Raw genomic sequence first — 16,236 nt, forward strand, 5'->3', positions numbered from 1 at the left:
TGGCTGCCGGGTGCCACCCCTCGGCGCGACGAGGACCTCGGCGGCCCCGGGGCTGCCCCTAAAGGCGAGGGGCGAGCTAACCCGGAGCCCCCCGCCCGTCCCGCCCCCTGCCCGTGCAGAGCTAGACGCGCTCGTTCAACACAAACGCCGCTAAAACTGCCGGGATAAATTATGCAGAGGGATTTCAGGATTTCTTTCAAGTAATTAAGTTTCGATTTCTTGCGTTTATTTCAGTGCCAGGAAGCACGGGCCGCCGCGGATGGCGAAAAGTCTCCATTGATCGTTCCGGGCTGGAAGTTTGATTTCGTGACCAGACCCGGAGCGGGGCGGGGAGGCCGCGGGGACCCCCGCCGGGTGTGAGGGCAGCGGGTAGGGAGGGGCGGCGGTGGCGGGGCCGGGGCTGTCCGCACGGCGGAGCCCCGCGGGGGCGGCCGGGCCGGGCGCTGCCCCGCACCGAGATGGGGCGCGCTGCGAGCGGAGCCCGCATCCGAACGAATGAAAAATTGATGGGGCGCATTAGATTCGGTAAAATATGAATGCGCGGCTTTAAATTTTAATCGTAAATCAGAACGCGGATACGTGAGAGGCGACAGGGATTTTTCTTCAGGTGTCCACGCGGGTCAGGCTGGGGGCGTGGGCTGGGGGAGGATCTCCCTTCCTTTAGAGCCCTCGGCTCCAGGGGCTGCCGGCCGGCTCCTGCTTCCACCCCCTGGCTCCGTCCTGCCTCTGGGCGGGGGGGGGGGGGGGGGGGCCGGGGGCCCCCGGGGGGGCCCCCCCCCAAAAAAAAGAAAAAAAAAAAAAAAAAAAAAAAAGGGATAAAAAGAAAAATCACAGTTGAAAGCCACAAAAACAATCGTTCCAAAAATGCGACCGCGGTGCCGCGGGCAGAGAGAGACCCGCGCTGAGCGGCGGGCGGGGACCGCGCGCTGTGACCGGGACGCGGGCGGGGAGGGGATGGAGCGGGGCGGTACCCCCACGGGGGCCGTGCGGGCTCTCCGCGCTGCGGTGGCAGGCAGGGGGGTGGGGGGCGCGGGGAGAGCCGCTCCGTGCGCCCCGAGCCCGTCCGACCCCGTCCCGACCGCGTGGGGCGGCGGCGGTGCGCGGCGGTTTGCGGAGAGCTGTCAGATGTGATTACTATCCAGATTAATTCATATTAACGATATGCATCCTCCGCGCTCCCATGTGACGGCATACATTAGAACAACTATTGCAAGTAATTAAACTCAATGCGGGAGGGGTTAAAGATACGTCGTGGGGAGATTTTATTGCGATGGAACTCCTCGTCAATGTTGAGCCGGAGCGCGAGACGCGCAGAGAGCCCTTTCCTCGAGGCCGCCTTCCCCCGGACCGCCCGGCGGAGCGAGGTACTTCTGCCTCTTTCTTTGCTTCTTCCCGGCGAGCGGGGGGTCCTCGCCGCGGGGCTCGGGGCACGGCGAGGGCCGGGCTGAGGCCGGGGCTCCTGCGCGGCTCTGCGCGGCTCTGCGCGGGCCCTGGGTGGCAGCGCCCGGAGCCCCGCGGAGCCCGAACGATTCTCGGTGGAGTTTTGTCGGGCGTCGGAACGGCTCGGCGGTTTGGGCTGATGAGCCGAGCAGAAAGGCTTCTGAAGATTAAGCAAATTGGACAACCCTCGTTAATTAGAACATAATTTAAAGTTTGAAATGATATCACTCACGAAGTCGCCTAATTAGCATGGCGGCGTGTTAATGGCCTGCTGAGACGCGGGGCTGCGGCGTGAGCTCCTCGAAGGCTCCCAAGAAAATCCTCTTTCCTGTGTTGTCATTAATAAAAGATTTCTATAGACTTCAGCCTTTCAACGGTGACACACAATTTATAGTACACACAATGCGTTAGCCCATAGTGCCGCTCGATTTTTTTACTATTATGAAAACTAATAAATTCGTCAAGCTGAATTAAGCATACAAATCAGATGAGGCATAACAGATTACATATTGAAGCGCGGTGTCTCCCGAGCCTAAATGAAATTTCAATCTAATAATTCCTTCCTGGCCCGGCCGTAATTTGTTTAGAGATGTTGTTCTACTTCTTTCCAAGCGCTATTCGCACCATAATTAAATGATACTCAAGCTTTTAACTTTGATTTATTTCATTTCTCCGAGCTGGCGACAGTGAGAGCTGATACAATGCAATTTTTTTCTATTTCCCTTAAAATTACCAACTCTGCTGTTTAGGTGAGAAATTAAACACCTAAGCACTTATGTTAACCTTCCCTCTGCAAAGTAAAATTCATGGAAGCAGACCCGGCCGCCTCGCGGACCTCCTCGCTCCTTTCCCTCCCTCTTTCCCTTTCCCTTTCGGACACGGAGTCCTGTGGGACCCCATTCGGCCCCTGGCCAGACCCGGCCGCCGCCCCGCGCCTACCCCTGAGCCCTCGTGAGCAGAGCCCGGCCGGGCGGCTCCGGGCCCGCGGACTCGTTTGGAGTCCGGACGGCACTTTTCCTTCCGTTTCCTTTTATTTTTTCCTTTTCCTTTCTTTTTTTCCTTCATTTATTTAGTTAGTTAGTTTAGGTCTGATTTGGGGAGAGGGGGGAGCGCTTTTCCTTTTTTTTTTTTTTTTTTGCTTTTTTCTTTTCCCCTTTTTTTTCGTTTTTCCGTTTTTTTTTTTTTTTTTTTTTCCCTCTCGTTTTTCGTTTTTTTTTCCCTCCTTCCTCTCGGAGGGAGGCGGCGGGGCGCGGCGTGGGGGTGGGCGCGGGGGCTGCGGGGGGCGGGCGGGGAGCGGCGGAGGAGGGGGCCGGGGCGAGCGGGCGGGCGCGTAGGGCCCTTGGCGGAGCCGGGCCGTAGTGACAGGCGGGAGGGGAGGGACGGAGGGGAGAGAGTAAAACCCAGCGGCGCGGCGGCGGGGAGGGCACTCGGCGAGCGGCGAGGGCCGGCGCCGGAGAGGAGACGGCGGCGGACGGCGGCGAGCGCGCGGGCGGAGGGCGGGAGGCACTCGCGCAACCCCCGCGCAACCCCGGCACAACTCCCGCGCGCCGCCGGCTTCCCGGAGCCGCCGATCCCGGCCGCGTGCTGCCCGGCGGGGCTCGAGCGGGAGGCCGGGGGCCGAGCGGGGCTTTTCGCATTTTTCCTTCCGCCGGGGGAGGGGGGGGGCGGGAAGGCGGGGGGGCTCCCGCGGCTGTTCCGGGGGGTCCGGGCCCCCCGGCCCCGCGCCGCCGCCCTCCTCCCGCGGGCGGCGCGATGATGTCCCTGAGCAGCAAGCAGCCCTTCGGCCTCCCCCACGGCGGCGGCGGCGGCGGCGGCGGCGGCGGTGGCGGCGGCGGCCTCCACGAAACCAAGTACTCGGCCCTGCACAGCGCCTCGCCCTGCCCCTCGGCCGCCGCCCCCGCCGCCAGCTCCCCCGGCGGCACCGGCACCGGCGGCACCGCCGGACGCGGCTCTGGCTCCGGCTCCGGCTCCGGCCCCGGCCCCGGCGGCGGAGGCTCGGGTTCGGGCTCCGGCTCCGGCGGCGGCGGCGGCGCGGAGGCGATGCGGCGGGGCTGTCTGCCCGCCCCTCCGGTAGGTGCCCGCCGCCCGCTTTAAGGGAACCCCCGGCGGCCCCGCGCCCGCTGATGATTTTTTCATGGCCGCGCAGCGAATCGCCCGGCCCGAGCGGTGCGTGCGCGGCTCCCGCCGCCCGTATGAATTTTGATGACCCGGGTGCGGCGTGGCCGGGCGCTGCCGCGCGTCCGTGTGCAAGCTCCTCGCGTTCCTCTCCCCCCTTTGCTCTCTCCCTCTCTCTCTCTGTCCTTTTTTTTTTTTTTCTTTTCTTTTTTTTTTTTTTTCGGCGGGATTTCTCTCTTAACATGCGGGGAAGGTCGTAGCGGCGCGGCGAAGCGCGCGGGGAGGCGAATTCCCCGCTGAGCGTTATGTGCGCCTTCTATTTGCAATTGCAGAGCAATATATTCGGCGGTCTGGACGAGAGCCTGCTGGCCCGCGCCGAAGCCCTGGCAGCCGTGGACATCGTCTCTCCCGGCAAGAGCCACCACCCGCACCCGCCGCACCACAGCCCCTTCAAGCCGGACGCCACGTACCACACCATGAACGCCATCCCCTGCACGTCGGCCGCCTCCTCCTCGTCGGTGCCCATCTCGCACCCGTCCGCGCTGGCGGGCGCCCACCACCACCACCATCACCACCACCACCACCACCACCCGCAGCCGCACCAGGCGCTGGAGGGGGAACTCTTGGAGCACCTGACGCCGGGGCTGGCGCTGGGCGCCATGGCGGCCCCCGACGGCGCCGTCGTCTCCTCGGCGCCGGGCCACGCTCCGCACATGGCGGGGATGGCACCCATGCACCCCGCGGCGCTGGGCATGGCCCACGCGCACGGGCTGCCGGCCCACATGGGCTGCGTGAGCGACGTGGACGCCGACCCGCGCGACCTGGAGGCGTTCGCCGAGCGCTTCAAGCAGCGCCGCATCAAGCTGGGGGTCACCCAGGCCGACGTGGGCTCGGCGCTGGCCAACCTGAAGATCCCGGGCGTGGGCTCGCTCAGCCAGAGCACCATCTGCCGCTTCGAGTCGCTGACGCTGTCGCACAACAACATGATCGCTCTCAAGCCCATCCTGCAGGCCTGGCTGGAGGAGGCCGAGAAGTCGCACCGCGAGAAGCTGGCCAAGCCCGAGCTCTTCAGTGGCGCCGAGAAGAAGCGCAAGCGGACCTCCATCGCCGCCCCCGAGAAGCGCTCGCTCGAGGCCTATTTCGCACTGCAGCCGCGACCCTCCTCCGAGAAGATCGCCGCCATCGCCGAGAAGCTCGACCTCAAGAAGAACGTGGTGCGCGTCTGGTTCTGCAACCAGCGCCAGAAGCAGAAGCGCATGAAGTACTCCGCGGGCATCTGAGGGCGCCCCTGCTCTGCGGCTCCGCGGGACGAGGAGAGGAGGAGAGGGGGAGGCGGCCGCCGGGCCGCAGCCGGAGGTACCGCGGGTTCGCCCCGCCGCGCCCGGGGCCTCGGGACGGGGACTGCCGGCGGGAGCCGCGAGAGACGTCTCTAAAGTATTTTCATTTAGATAAGAATAATAATGATAAAAAAAGATGCAAACGAAAAAAAAAAACACAAAGGCAGGCTTTTCTGCGTTTACACTGCGAATTATAAATATATATATATATTTTTACTGTGGTTCCTGCCCCCGCCTGCCCCGAAGTTGTGACGCTGCGAGAAGAGCCGCTCCGCCGCTCCTCGGAGCCGCCGGTAGATTGCCGCCCGACAACCCCTGTAAATTATTGATTTCTCTCGCTGGCAACTTCATTCCGTCCTCATTCCAATTAATTACACCTCCTCCATCTAAGTCTTGAGAACAGTGGAAAAAAAAAAAAAAAAAAAAGGAAAAAAAAAAAATTTGCTTAGTGAGAATCAAACATTTTGTGTTGGTAGCATCGATGAACGTGAGCTTTCCTCCCCCGCCCTCCCCTCTGTAAATTCCCACCCGAGGTTCCGCTTTGGTTCTCCGCGGGCGGCCGTCCCCGCAGTGCCGTGCGGGCTCGGTCCCGTCCGAGTACCCGCGGAGGTCTGCTCCGCGCATCGCATTGCATCGCGGCGGTGCTCGCCCGGCTCGCTCCCACGTATCGATTTCCCTATTTCTTTGCTCCGCCGGTCGGTTCGGTATTTGTTTATTTACCTATCGCCTTTCATCGCAATGCTTTTACACGGAGGAAAGCCCCCTTTTTTTCCGGAGGTCTCTTTGGAGCAAAGCCGCGGTTCCGTTGGCACGGAGGGCAGCGAGCAGCGCCCTCTCACCCTGCCCCGGCCCCGCACCGCCTGCGGGGAGCGCCCGTGGATCGGGGCCGCTCGGAGCCCCGCGTTGTGTACACTCCCCGCTTTCGTTGGCTGTTTATTTTGATTTATTTATTTATTTATTTGTTAATAGGAGGTTTATTTATTCTAGTAATGTACCGAGTTATTTTTCAATGGTGTTGGATCGTCTTTCATTAAAAAAAAAAAAAAAAAAAAAAAAAAAAAAAGATGCTCGCGTTTTGTTCCTTGAAGCGAAGCGGGCGCTGCTCGGCTTCTTCCCCCGTCACCGTTCGGCCCGGCAGCACCGCGGACAGCTCCGCACCGAGGGGGAGAGCGGGGAGAGGGAGCGCTTTCTGGCGGCTCAGTAAGAAAGAGAGAAAAAAAAACAAAAAAACAAAATGATAAAAAAAAAAAAAAAAGAAAAAATGAAAAGAAAAAAGAAAAAAAAAAGAAAATGGAACGGAAAAGAAAGGAAACAAAAAAAAAAAAAAAAAAAAAAAAGAAAAGAAAATGGAGAGCAACAGAAAGGAAAGAAAAAAGAAAGAAAAAGAAACAAAGTGGTTTCGCCCCGCGGTGCTCATAAGAGCCGGGAGATCAGGCACAAACCGCCATGAAATATTCATCTCTCCGCTCCCCGCCGGCTCCTGCTGCACGGCCACGGGCACTGCCAGGGGGCCCCGAGCCCCCGCCCCGCTCCCCCCAGTGCCCGCCCGCCCCGAGGGTTCCCGGGGTCCAGGGGGCGGAGGCGGAGGGCCTGGGGCTGCCCCCGCCGGACGACGAGCCCCGGAGGGCCTGGGGTGGGGTGACCGGAACCGCGCCGTAGGAGTCGGCAGAAAGCCCCCGGATTGTCTCCAAATTGTCCCCAAAATCGTTCGCAAAGCGTCCGCACGGCGCGGACCGCGCAGCCCCCGAACATCCGCCTCGCCCTCCTAAATGAGCCATTCACTTAAAGGCTATTAGGGGCGAATTAATAAATTACACAGCGAATTATTAAATCCAGATAATTACAAGGAATAAGTAAGTAATCATTAGTTATCTCAGCTAATTACTGTGGGTCAGAGCGAGCGGGAGTGTGAAATCCTCCTCGGGAATTGAAATTAACTCTGCGCAGCGCGTCCCTGCGTGACAGCCCGGCTGCGGGCACAGCTCCCGCAGTTCCTGCTCCCCGACTCGGAGAGAAGGGAAACGCCGTAAGGCGGCGGTGCGCTGGCGGGGCACCGCTCGGAGAGCGGCCGCGGTGGGTTTGGGTTTTACCTTTCGCTGCCCGGGGATGAGCTCTGCGCTCTCCCACGTGAAAACCGGGGCGCGGGGCTCCGTCCCGCGCAGGCTGGGGAGATGTGGGAGGAGGGGAGGAGGAGGGCAGAGAGGCTGAGGGCCGCGGGCGCTTTGTTTTGGGAGACAATGCCCCCGACGAGCCCCTGCCCTCCCTCCGGGCTTCCACCAGCTCTCTCCGCGGCCGCCCCCTCCTCCCTCCTCCCTCCTCTGCCCCCGTTTCCTCCGGGTGCAGCTTTGGTGGCGGCTGGGGCTGCCCCCTGCGGGGCCTCTGCGTGCGCGGGGTGGGAGAGAACCGCGCTCCTCCGCCTTTATCCGCCGCGCGGAGGCGGGCAGCCTCCCCGGTCCCCTCGCCCCAGCCCGGGATGGTGATTAAACATTAATGACGCCGGGGAGTAGCGGGGCTCAGGCTGGGGACGGCGGCACGGAATATTTAAACTGTACGCTCACACCGAGTGTCTGTCTTCAAAGACGTGACTGCTTTTAATCTCGAATTAGAAAACCACGGACCCGAAATTAAATAGCGGCCCCCTCCCACTCCACCTCCCCCCCCCCCTCCCTGCCCTGCACCGCTCGCACTCCACGCGCCTCTCGGGGCTCCAGTTACACCGCTGTCAATATCGGATGGCTGCGATAGGGTGCGGGATTGCGGGGCTCGGGGATTTTTTCTTTTTCCTTTTTTTTTTTTTTTTTAATAGGGTTAATGCAATATTAATTGCTCGGAGCTGCTATAAGAACGCGCCGCGTTTTCCCAGGAACAAATCGATGGAGCACGGCGCGGCGCGGCGGGAGGAGGCGGAGGCGCGGCCCCGGGGCCGCCCGGGTGAGTACCGACCCCGTCGGGGCTGAGCGCGGAGCGGGGCGGTGCGGAGGAGGCCGGGGAGCGGGGCTGTGGGACGGGGCTGCGTGTGTGCGCGAAGGTTTTGCTCTCTAAATCCCCGCCCCGGCGTGTGCGGGAGACGGGGTGGAGGTGCGACGCCCCCCCTTTGTTGTCGCTGTTGTTCTGCCAGGTGACCCCCCGCGGTGCTCGCAGCGCAGCGCAGGAGGGAGCCGGCCCTGTCTCGGCGCGCCCCGCACAGGTAACGCTGCTCGGGAGGCCGGGCTGGGGGGGGGATCCCCGAGGAACCCCCGCGTGGTTGTGGTCGGGTCCCCCTCCCGGGCGGGTGTGGGCTGGAGTCGAGCCCCGCCGTCACTGGTTGCAAAAAAACAAAAACAAAAACAAAAAAACAAAAAACTCACAACCCAAATAATGAAAAAAGAAAAAAAAGAAAAAAGAAGAAAAAAAAAAAAAGGATCCCATTCCCAACTCAATCCCAGCTCCGGGCGGAAAGCGGCGCGCTCCGAAAAGGCGCTGGGAGGGCTGCACGGCTCCATCCCGCAGCTCCTGCCCTGAGCATATCCTAGCTCGCAGCTGTGCCCGGCCCGGCTGCTGCCTCCCTCTCCTCCTCCTCTTCCTCGTCCCGCAGCCCCGCTGTGACGCCGCGCGCGCTCGGGAAGGAAGCGGGCGCGGGGCGCGGGACACGCGCAGTCTGCGCGCTCCGTCCGGCGGCCTCGGCGTTCGGCACCGCCTCGCCTCCCCGTTTGTGCAGAGCGGGATCATTTACATAAAGTCCTTAAGGCAAATAACTGTTGGGGCTCTAATTTATATCTGATCGAAAATTAGCCGTCATTATGCGCTCCATTAGCAGCGTCTTTAATGTGCTTCTAAGCACCATTTGTCAAGCGGCTTGTTAATATCCTTCAAGTCTTTAAAGTCGAGAGCTCATTAAAGAGTGCGCTCTGTTATTGATGTAATTTAGATGAGTTCGGAGGAGCAGCGCCGCGGACAACCTGGGGGAGCGGCAGCAGCAGGGCCCCCCCCACCCCCCCGCGGCTGCGCCCCTCACGGCGCGGGGCGGAGCGGGGGCTCTCCCGGCCCGGGCCCGGCGACCTCTCTCCGGTACGGATGGGCACGGTCGCGATCCTCCCCCCCGCCCTGTGCCGTCGCCCTCGGGCGGGAACCGTACAGCGGTAATGAGAGCGCCAGGGGCGGGCGTCATTAACGGGGAGGCGGCGGGAAGCCACCCGCGGCCACCGGGTGCCGATCCCAGCGTGCTGCCGCGGGGCGGGGGCACCCGGCTCCGGCCCCTTCCTCCCCGCGGTGACCCCGTGCTGCAGACGGTCACACCGCCGACCCGCGGAGCAGCCCCGGGCGGACACTGCGGGGCCCGGGCCGGCGCCCGCTGCGCTCACGGGGATGTGGGGATTGGGATTCACCTGGAGACAACTGTTCGGATGTTCTCATGGAATACGCAGGTCTGTGTTATGCTCAGTTCGACGGCTGGAGTGTAAAATCCGATCCTTGCCTCCCTGTTTCAGAGACGTTTAGTCTCGAGTGCTTTGATCTCAACTTGTTGTGGCATATTTAAGTGTCCGACATTTTCCTTCGCTCCTTTATTTCTTTATTTTTGCAAAACACAGTCATTATGAGGTTCTGGGAAAGAAAACGTGCTGTGTGCAGCAATGGGCCCTCAAGTTGCAGGCTCCAAGAGCAGGGGCAACGCACGGGAAAGGGACTGATTCGTTGAAGCGTGTATGTGTGTTTGATACAGTGTGCCAAGGGCTCTCAGTGGTACCAGAGTGCCACTTGGTGTGGCTGCACACAAAGCAGCCAAGAGGCTGGCCCACGCTGCTGGCCAACTTCCAGCAATCGAATTGCTGCTGCTGGGGTTGGATGAGGAGCTGGAGCGAAGCACCAGCAGAGCAACTGGAGCAGGGGTCCACTCTGCCATCAGCACCTGCAGAAAGCTGAGCCTCGTGGTGTGCTTGAATCTTCCTTCCAGGACACAGGCAGTTGGATATGCTCAGCACACACCGCCTCGTCCCAACCTGCCCCAAGGAAGGGCAGTTCTCCCAGCCATAGCACGTCCTGCCCAGGTGGCTGCAGCAGGAAGGCTGAGCAGCGGTGGGTTCATGGCTTTTAGCTGGGTTCTGTGGTGTCAAATCAGGCACAAAGTCTGACTGATGCTTTTCCTGAGGATGGAGCATTAATAAAACCTCTTGCCTGGGGCAGGTGTGCATGTGATTTTCTGCCTTGTCCCTTGTGTGGGATGCACATGGAGTCTGCCCCTCTGTCAGCTGCCTTGCTGCACACGATCTATGGGGATGTGCTCCTGTTTAAGCCCTTTCCCGCTCTGCTCCATTGGTTTCATGGAGCTGGGTTTCAAATGCATGCTGGGGAGGCACAGAGATGCATGGCGACAGCCCTCAGTGTGACTCCCGGGCCCATCGCAAGGCCCCGAGCAAGAAGCACTAACACTGACCGCTCCATCCTGTCCCCGGCCTCCCTTCTCCCTTCCTCACCTTCCATATAGCCCCCCTTTGCCTGTGGGCTCTGCCTTTGCCCACAAGACCTAGCTGCTGGTGTCAGCTGCTGGGCCTCGCTGGGAAGTAGCCTGACCAGAGGAAAAGGCACTGACTCTGTGCGTTGTGCTGGCCGGTCCTTAAACTGCCAAAGAATCTAAAAAAAATCATCAAGGTTGGAAAAGACCACTATGACCACCTAGTCCAACCACCAACCCATCCCCATCATGCCATGACCATGTTCCTCAGTACCACATCCACATGTTTCTTAAGCCTCTCCGGGGACAGAGACTCCACCACCTCCTTGGGCAGCCTGTTCCAATGCTTTACCACTTTTTCTGTGACTAAATGTTTCCTAATATCCAGCTGGATCCTCCCCTCGTGCAGCACGAAACCGTTGCCTCTCATCCTATTGCCGTACCCTGGGAGAAGAGGCCGACCCCCACTACACCACAACCTCCTTTCAGGCAGTTTTAAAGAGTGATAAGGCCTCCCCTTTTCTCCAGACTGAATAATCCCAGCTCCCTCAGTCACTGCTCATAAGGCTTGTGCTTAAGATGCTTCACAACTTCATTGCCCTCCTCTGGATAAGCTCCAGGGCCTCAATATCTTTCGTGTAGTGTCCCAGGTTGGGTAAAGAAAGAAGGAAGCCCTTTAGCACATAACGGTGTGCTGCACTGAAGGAGGAAACCCACCTGCAAGGACAAGAAGAAGGAGCAATACAACGATTTGAGTGGTTTGTTGCCAACTCCAGCTTCCACGAAGAAGGTGCTGCTCTGTCTTTCGTCACATCACTCAAAGACCACATCAGCTGCAATTACCCATCTAAATATACATGGGATAGTGGCCTTTTCCATATCGCATCTGTGTGGCGAGTTTTTCCATTGTGCATCATTCAGTCATGTTGGGACAATTTGCTCAATAATGTAGAAGCACTTCATCACAGAACAGCATTTGAAGTGATTTATGTTTTGGTCTTTCAGCAGCGCACCTGTAAATTGCTATAAATAACGCTAACCCCTATTAAAGAGACATCAGGGTGCCCTCCAGTTAATGGGGAGGCAGTTGTGCATGATCTTGGATGAGAGCATCACTGGTTTATGGCTGATATTCAGCTCTGTGAGCGTGCCCCTTAAGCAGACCTGGCGGTGAAGGTCCTGGTTTCTGAAGGGCAGAACCTGCAGGCGTTCAGCTGCACTCTGCTATACAGGGATCGATGGCATCCTGGGCTCTGTGCCTTCATTTTTCTGAGGGCATAATGTAACTTGTACTAATCAGTTGCCTGCAGCAAAGCTTAATTACAAGTAGCCGAGCACAGATGATCTTCTCAGCTATACCAAGTCTTCATTCGGCACCATGCAAGATTACAGCGAAGGAAGGATACAGAGAAATGCAGGTAGACCAAAATCCCACTTAATGCAGAGCAAATTCATCCCCAAAGGCTTTCTACAAATGAAAGCCAGTGGGCAAACAGCTAGGAAAATCAGCACAGCTAAACAGAGCAGGTCCACCTCTCATATGCATGCAGCCAGTGAGTTGTGTCCCTTCTCAGAAGTATGGAACAATTTCACCTTTCCTAGCAACACAACAGCCCAAATGTCTTTTTTTAAATGCAGCAGTAGCAGATGTGAGTAAGTGTGAAGAGAGGATTGGGCTCCTGACCAGCCATGACAAAACAGAAAAAAAGAGTGGGAGGGACTTGGCCCAGAAATAGGTGATCGCTATGCAGGGATGCAAAAGGACAGCCAGAGATGGCAGAACCACTTTAAACTGAAAACAAACTTACTTGGCTCAGAGAACGCTTATGAATACTTGCATGCTGTAGGTGTCGAATATAACTGAGAGGGAGAAATTCAGAATCCCTGAATACAAACATCTGGTCTGTGACGGGGAGGCTGAATTTGTGACGGGGAACACGGTATGCAGTGAGTCCAGGACCCTTCCGCCCTGCCACAGCTGTCACTTGGGGGTGGAAGCCCACTTCAGTCCTGACAGGCTCACTGCATGCAGCTCAGGAGCCTGCCCTTGCTTTCACTGCTCCCCCAGCTGATGAAGAGCACGACATATTTCCAGCATCTTTTTACTTTGAAAAAAAAAGAGTCAACTCAGCTCCCACTCCCAGTCCTGAAGATATTTCACTCCTGTCTGATATTAAGAAATGTGCAACAGGGACTGCAGAAATGAATCACATCATCTGATGGTGAGATTAAACCCAGCAGCTTTCGGGGGAAACGCATCATCTCACTGATGGAAACACAGCAGCTCCCTACAGCAGGATGAAGGACTTGGGAAGAACACAGGCGGTGACTAAAGAAAGCATGCTTTTTGCAAATATGTTTGTTTAGCTTTCTATTCTTTTATTTCAGACACACTCTCAGCTTAGTTTTTATCTCCTTTGGCAGAGATGGATTCGGAAAGCAATTCTCTAGGCAGGTTCCACAGTCCTGTGATTCTAAGCACAGGAAGAAAGAGGAAAAAACCTACGAACTGAATCAGGCGAGTGGCTACAACCAGCAGCACCTACAGCAGCAGCAGCTGGATGCTGCTGTTAGTGCTGCATTTCAGAAAGACAGGAAGGATTCAAGGTGCCATAAATCCTGGCATCTTTCTGCACGACTGTCCCCATCTCAGGCAGTTGTTCAACCGTTTCTGCCAAACACACTGCAAAATGCAAATGCTCTGGTGACAGTGCTCTGCCACAACAGAGGCTGGAAGGGGCGATGTAAATGCAAAAGCTCTCATTCATCAAATATCTAATACAGAGCTCCACTGAGAGCATGGTGGCTTGGTGGATGTAAAAGCTCTCTGCAGTTCAGAACGTTAAAGTTGAAGGGGCTGCTGTGATAGAGCAAGAGTCAGAAGTCAGGTGATCCTGAACTTCCCTTATCACAAACACTTTTCATCTGCACTGTGAGCACGGCACCAGCTGACCTGCCCAGAGAGCACACAGTGATGTCGTGTGGAAAGAGAGCAGCTGATTTCCTGATTCAGCCCTGCTGGGGAGCCGGGAGGCAGAGAGCTCTTAGGAAAGAGAACGGGAGAAAATAACAACAGACACTGTGCTTTGGGGAGAGCTCCTGCAGGATGTTTTCAGAAACATAGCTAAGTCCAGATTCAAGTAATCCAATTGCCAACAGAGATCCTGTGGCCAGATGGAGCAATGCGTTCTCAAGTCCCTCAGGAAGACGGAGCTGCAATGCTTTGCGACAGAATAGGTCAGTGCTGGGGGTAGCAGCCTTTCAGAGATGCTGTACCTCTCCATATGAGATTGTTCAGTCATGAAGGCTGGTATTTCAAGAAGCTACCTCCCAGGGACAAGGCCTACCTCTCTCAGTTCTAAGCTGAGCGGGAGCCAGGAGCTGTTGTTGCTCCCCTCCGAAGAGCAGCAAGTCCCCAGGCCAGATCCTGGGTCTTCCACATGCTGCTGAAGATCTGTTTTTTGCTGTCTTTCTGTCTCCCCGTACTGCAGATGGCCCGGCTACAGAGCTGTCATGGAGACTGGATGGCTGCTAGAACTTCAGACTTTTTCCCCTCTGTCTGACTACAAAGAATGGAGCGATTCTTCCAGGGCTGCACACTCACACCACCTACCAGAGTCTTCAGGTAGGGACTTGCTGTGCTTAGGTCTCACCCGGATCAGCCGTGTCTGGAAAATGCTCTAGTCTCAAGGCTGTCTGACACATCTGTGTCAAAAGAGGACTCAGACATGGAAATATTCATTAACATGTTTTATTTGCCTTCAAGAAGCAGCACATAAATTCTATTCACCCAGGGGCATAAGTGTGAAAAACATAGAGGTATTATAGAGATACACTATCAAACAAGACACTGTTTTGGAAAAAGAATACTTCAAGATATACCTTATTAATGGTTAGAAAACATGCTTTTCATAATTATTAGCACAATCCTTCCTGAGGACAACCTTTCCCTCTGCTAGGAATCACTAGCCAATGCCATCAGATACACGCACAGTGAAACCTACCAAAATCCAAATCCAAAAGCAGCCTTCATTTCCAGGTCTCAGAAACCATACCTCATTACACGGATTTTAAATGCATTAACATTACCGCTTCAGAACAGTTCAGAGACTGATCTGCTACAATAGGTTTGGCAAGTCTTTGTTTTGATTCAGTCTGCAAGGAGCAGAATGGCCACGTGCTGCCCAGACAGCCACTTGTCAGACAAAGTTCCTGGGAAGGGTTCCTAAGCAGGGTTATACAGCTCAATAAACATTTCTGCTGGAGCATCCTGGCTCAGGAGAACAAGCTTGCTGTTGCATCACTACAGGATGGTAGATGTCCCCTAACTTTAATTAAAAGCTTTATGACTAACAGGACTTCTTATGAAGTATGGGAGAGCTAATGCTTTAGAATTTAGAGGATGAATTCTGTGGCCATTTCCTCACAAGTGTATACAAGTTATCACTGAGCAGTGAATTGAGATTAGAGAAGTTCAGTGACGATTAGATGCTGTTTAATAGAGCTGCATAACAAGTGTCTGGGACATGTACAAACAACGTTCAGTTGTAAAAATGTACATGAGGTCTGAAACATAAGAATTTAGAAACTTGTCCTTGAAAAATTGATAACCAGCTTTTCTAGAATGTCAACTTTTCTTAAGGGAATTTATATGTATATTTTTTCCACTATCAATGATAAATTCACATACCTCATTTTTTTCTAGCAACTTTATCATAAAAGAAATTACTAATTTCTAAAATTAGTAGCCTCTTAAAGCAGCCCTGTTACGACTAGAAAAGTTTACAGATTGATGTGACTCTCAGATGTTATTTCCAGTCCCTGTGTGGGTTCTTTTTTTTTTTTTTTTTTTTTTTTTTGTATCAATAGGATTAAAATATAATGACTAAACTGTATACTGCTACTGTTTATGTTTATTTCATGGTCCTGTTTTCCTTCCTTGCCTCAACTGTTTCATTTTTTTAAACACTGACTAAGCATATTTGTATGTTCATACATGTGCGTAGGTATGTAGGAAAATTCCTATACAAATTCTCAGCCTTCTGAAAACATTCTAAATGAAAACTTGTAATAAGCCTGATATTTAGGCAATGAAGACCTCTAAGTAAAAGAATAAAATTATAATTAGGTATTTATGCTTACATCGATCAAAAATGGTCAAATGTGAGCTAGATAACAGTATATTTTTCCCCACTCCTTTAGAGGCAAAACCCTTTTGTCACATGTCAACCAGTTACTCAGATTGCAACGCTGAAGAAAACCAATGAATTGAGTTATTACTATGGCAAAAGCTATTGCTTACTTAAAGACCATCACAGAAAATGACTACAGATCCAATGGAGCTTGCTTCAAACTCTGACTCTGAAAACCTCTGTTTAAAGATAGGAGAGGTCAATTATTCATATTTATGAAGTTTCAAAGAACAGGTTTTCTAATATGTGAAATTACAAAAGCTTGAACCAGTTTTCCTAAATAAAATCTGCAAGTTCCTAAGTCTGCTTTGCCATGAACTTTGCAAGGCAATAGCCACCACCTTCTGTCCCTTCACTGCTCTTGTGGCTAACAGTGACAGCAGCTGAGAAATACCTCTGACACCTGTGAAGACCATGCGAGTCAGACTTCTGTGGGTCACTAGTGGAACCTGTTGCCTATTCTATTCAGGTCATGGTTGAGCCACAATCGTTAAGCACAGATGCTAAAAATTATAGGAAGCTCCATTGATAAGGCATCAAGGTTCGAGTCTATTTCATCTGAATGGGGCAATAATTTGTGATTAAAAGAAGATATCCAGACATCTAGAAAGTGATCTTCCGGCATACTGAGAACCTTGGGTTCTCAGGCATATAGGATGCCTGGTATCTTAACACTCTGAAAGACAGTAAGTGACACAAACAATAAGCACACTGCTCTACCTTA

At 55.1% G+C, this 16,236-nt stretch overlaps 1 protein-coding gene across 1 annotated transcript; it reads left to right on the plus strand.

Moving 5' to 3' along the window:
* The first annotated feature begins 3,195 nt into the window (after positions 1 to 3,195).
* POU4F2 (POU class 4 homeobox 2) lies at positions 3,196 to 4,835 on the plus strand. The gene is made up of 2 exons (XM_042870523.1): positions 3,196 to 3,510; positions 3,888 to 4,835. Exons 1-2 carry the CDS (start codon positions 3,196 to 3,198, stop codon positions 4,833 to 4,835), a joined length of 1,263 nt encoding a protein of 420 aa, XP_042726457.1.
* Positions 4,836 to 16,236: the final 11,401 nt, after the last annotated feature.

Source organism: Lagopus leucura, unplaced genomic scaffold, assembly GCF_019238085.1.
Source record: "Lagopus leucura isolate 7727_CA_CO unplaced genomic scaffold, USGS_WTPT01 Super-Scaffold_100004, whole genome shotgun sequence".
Taxonomy (NCBI): Eukaryota; Metazoa; Chordata; class Aves; order Galliformes; family Phasianidae; genus Lagopus; species Lagopus leucura.

Excerpts from the sequence above, each read along its gene's own strand:
- POU4F2 (XM_042870523.1), top strand. The coding sequence starts at position 3,196 with ATGTCCCTGAGCAGCAAGCAGCCCTTCGGCCTCCCCCACGGCGGCGGC. Across the intron at positions 3,511-3,887 it reads GCTGTCTGCCCGCCCCTCCG|AGCAATATATTCGGCGGTCT; the intron begins GTAGGTGCCCGC and ends TTGCAATTGCAG.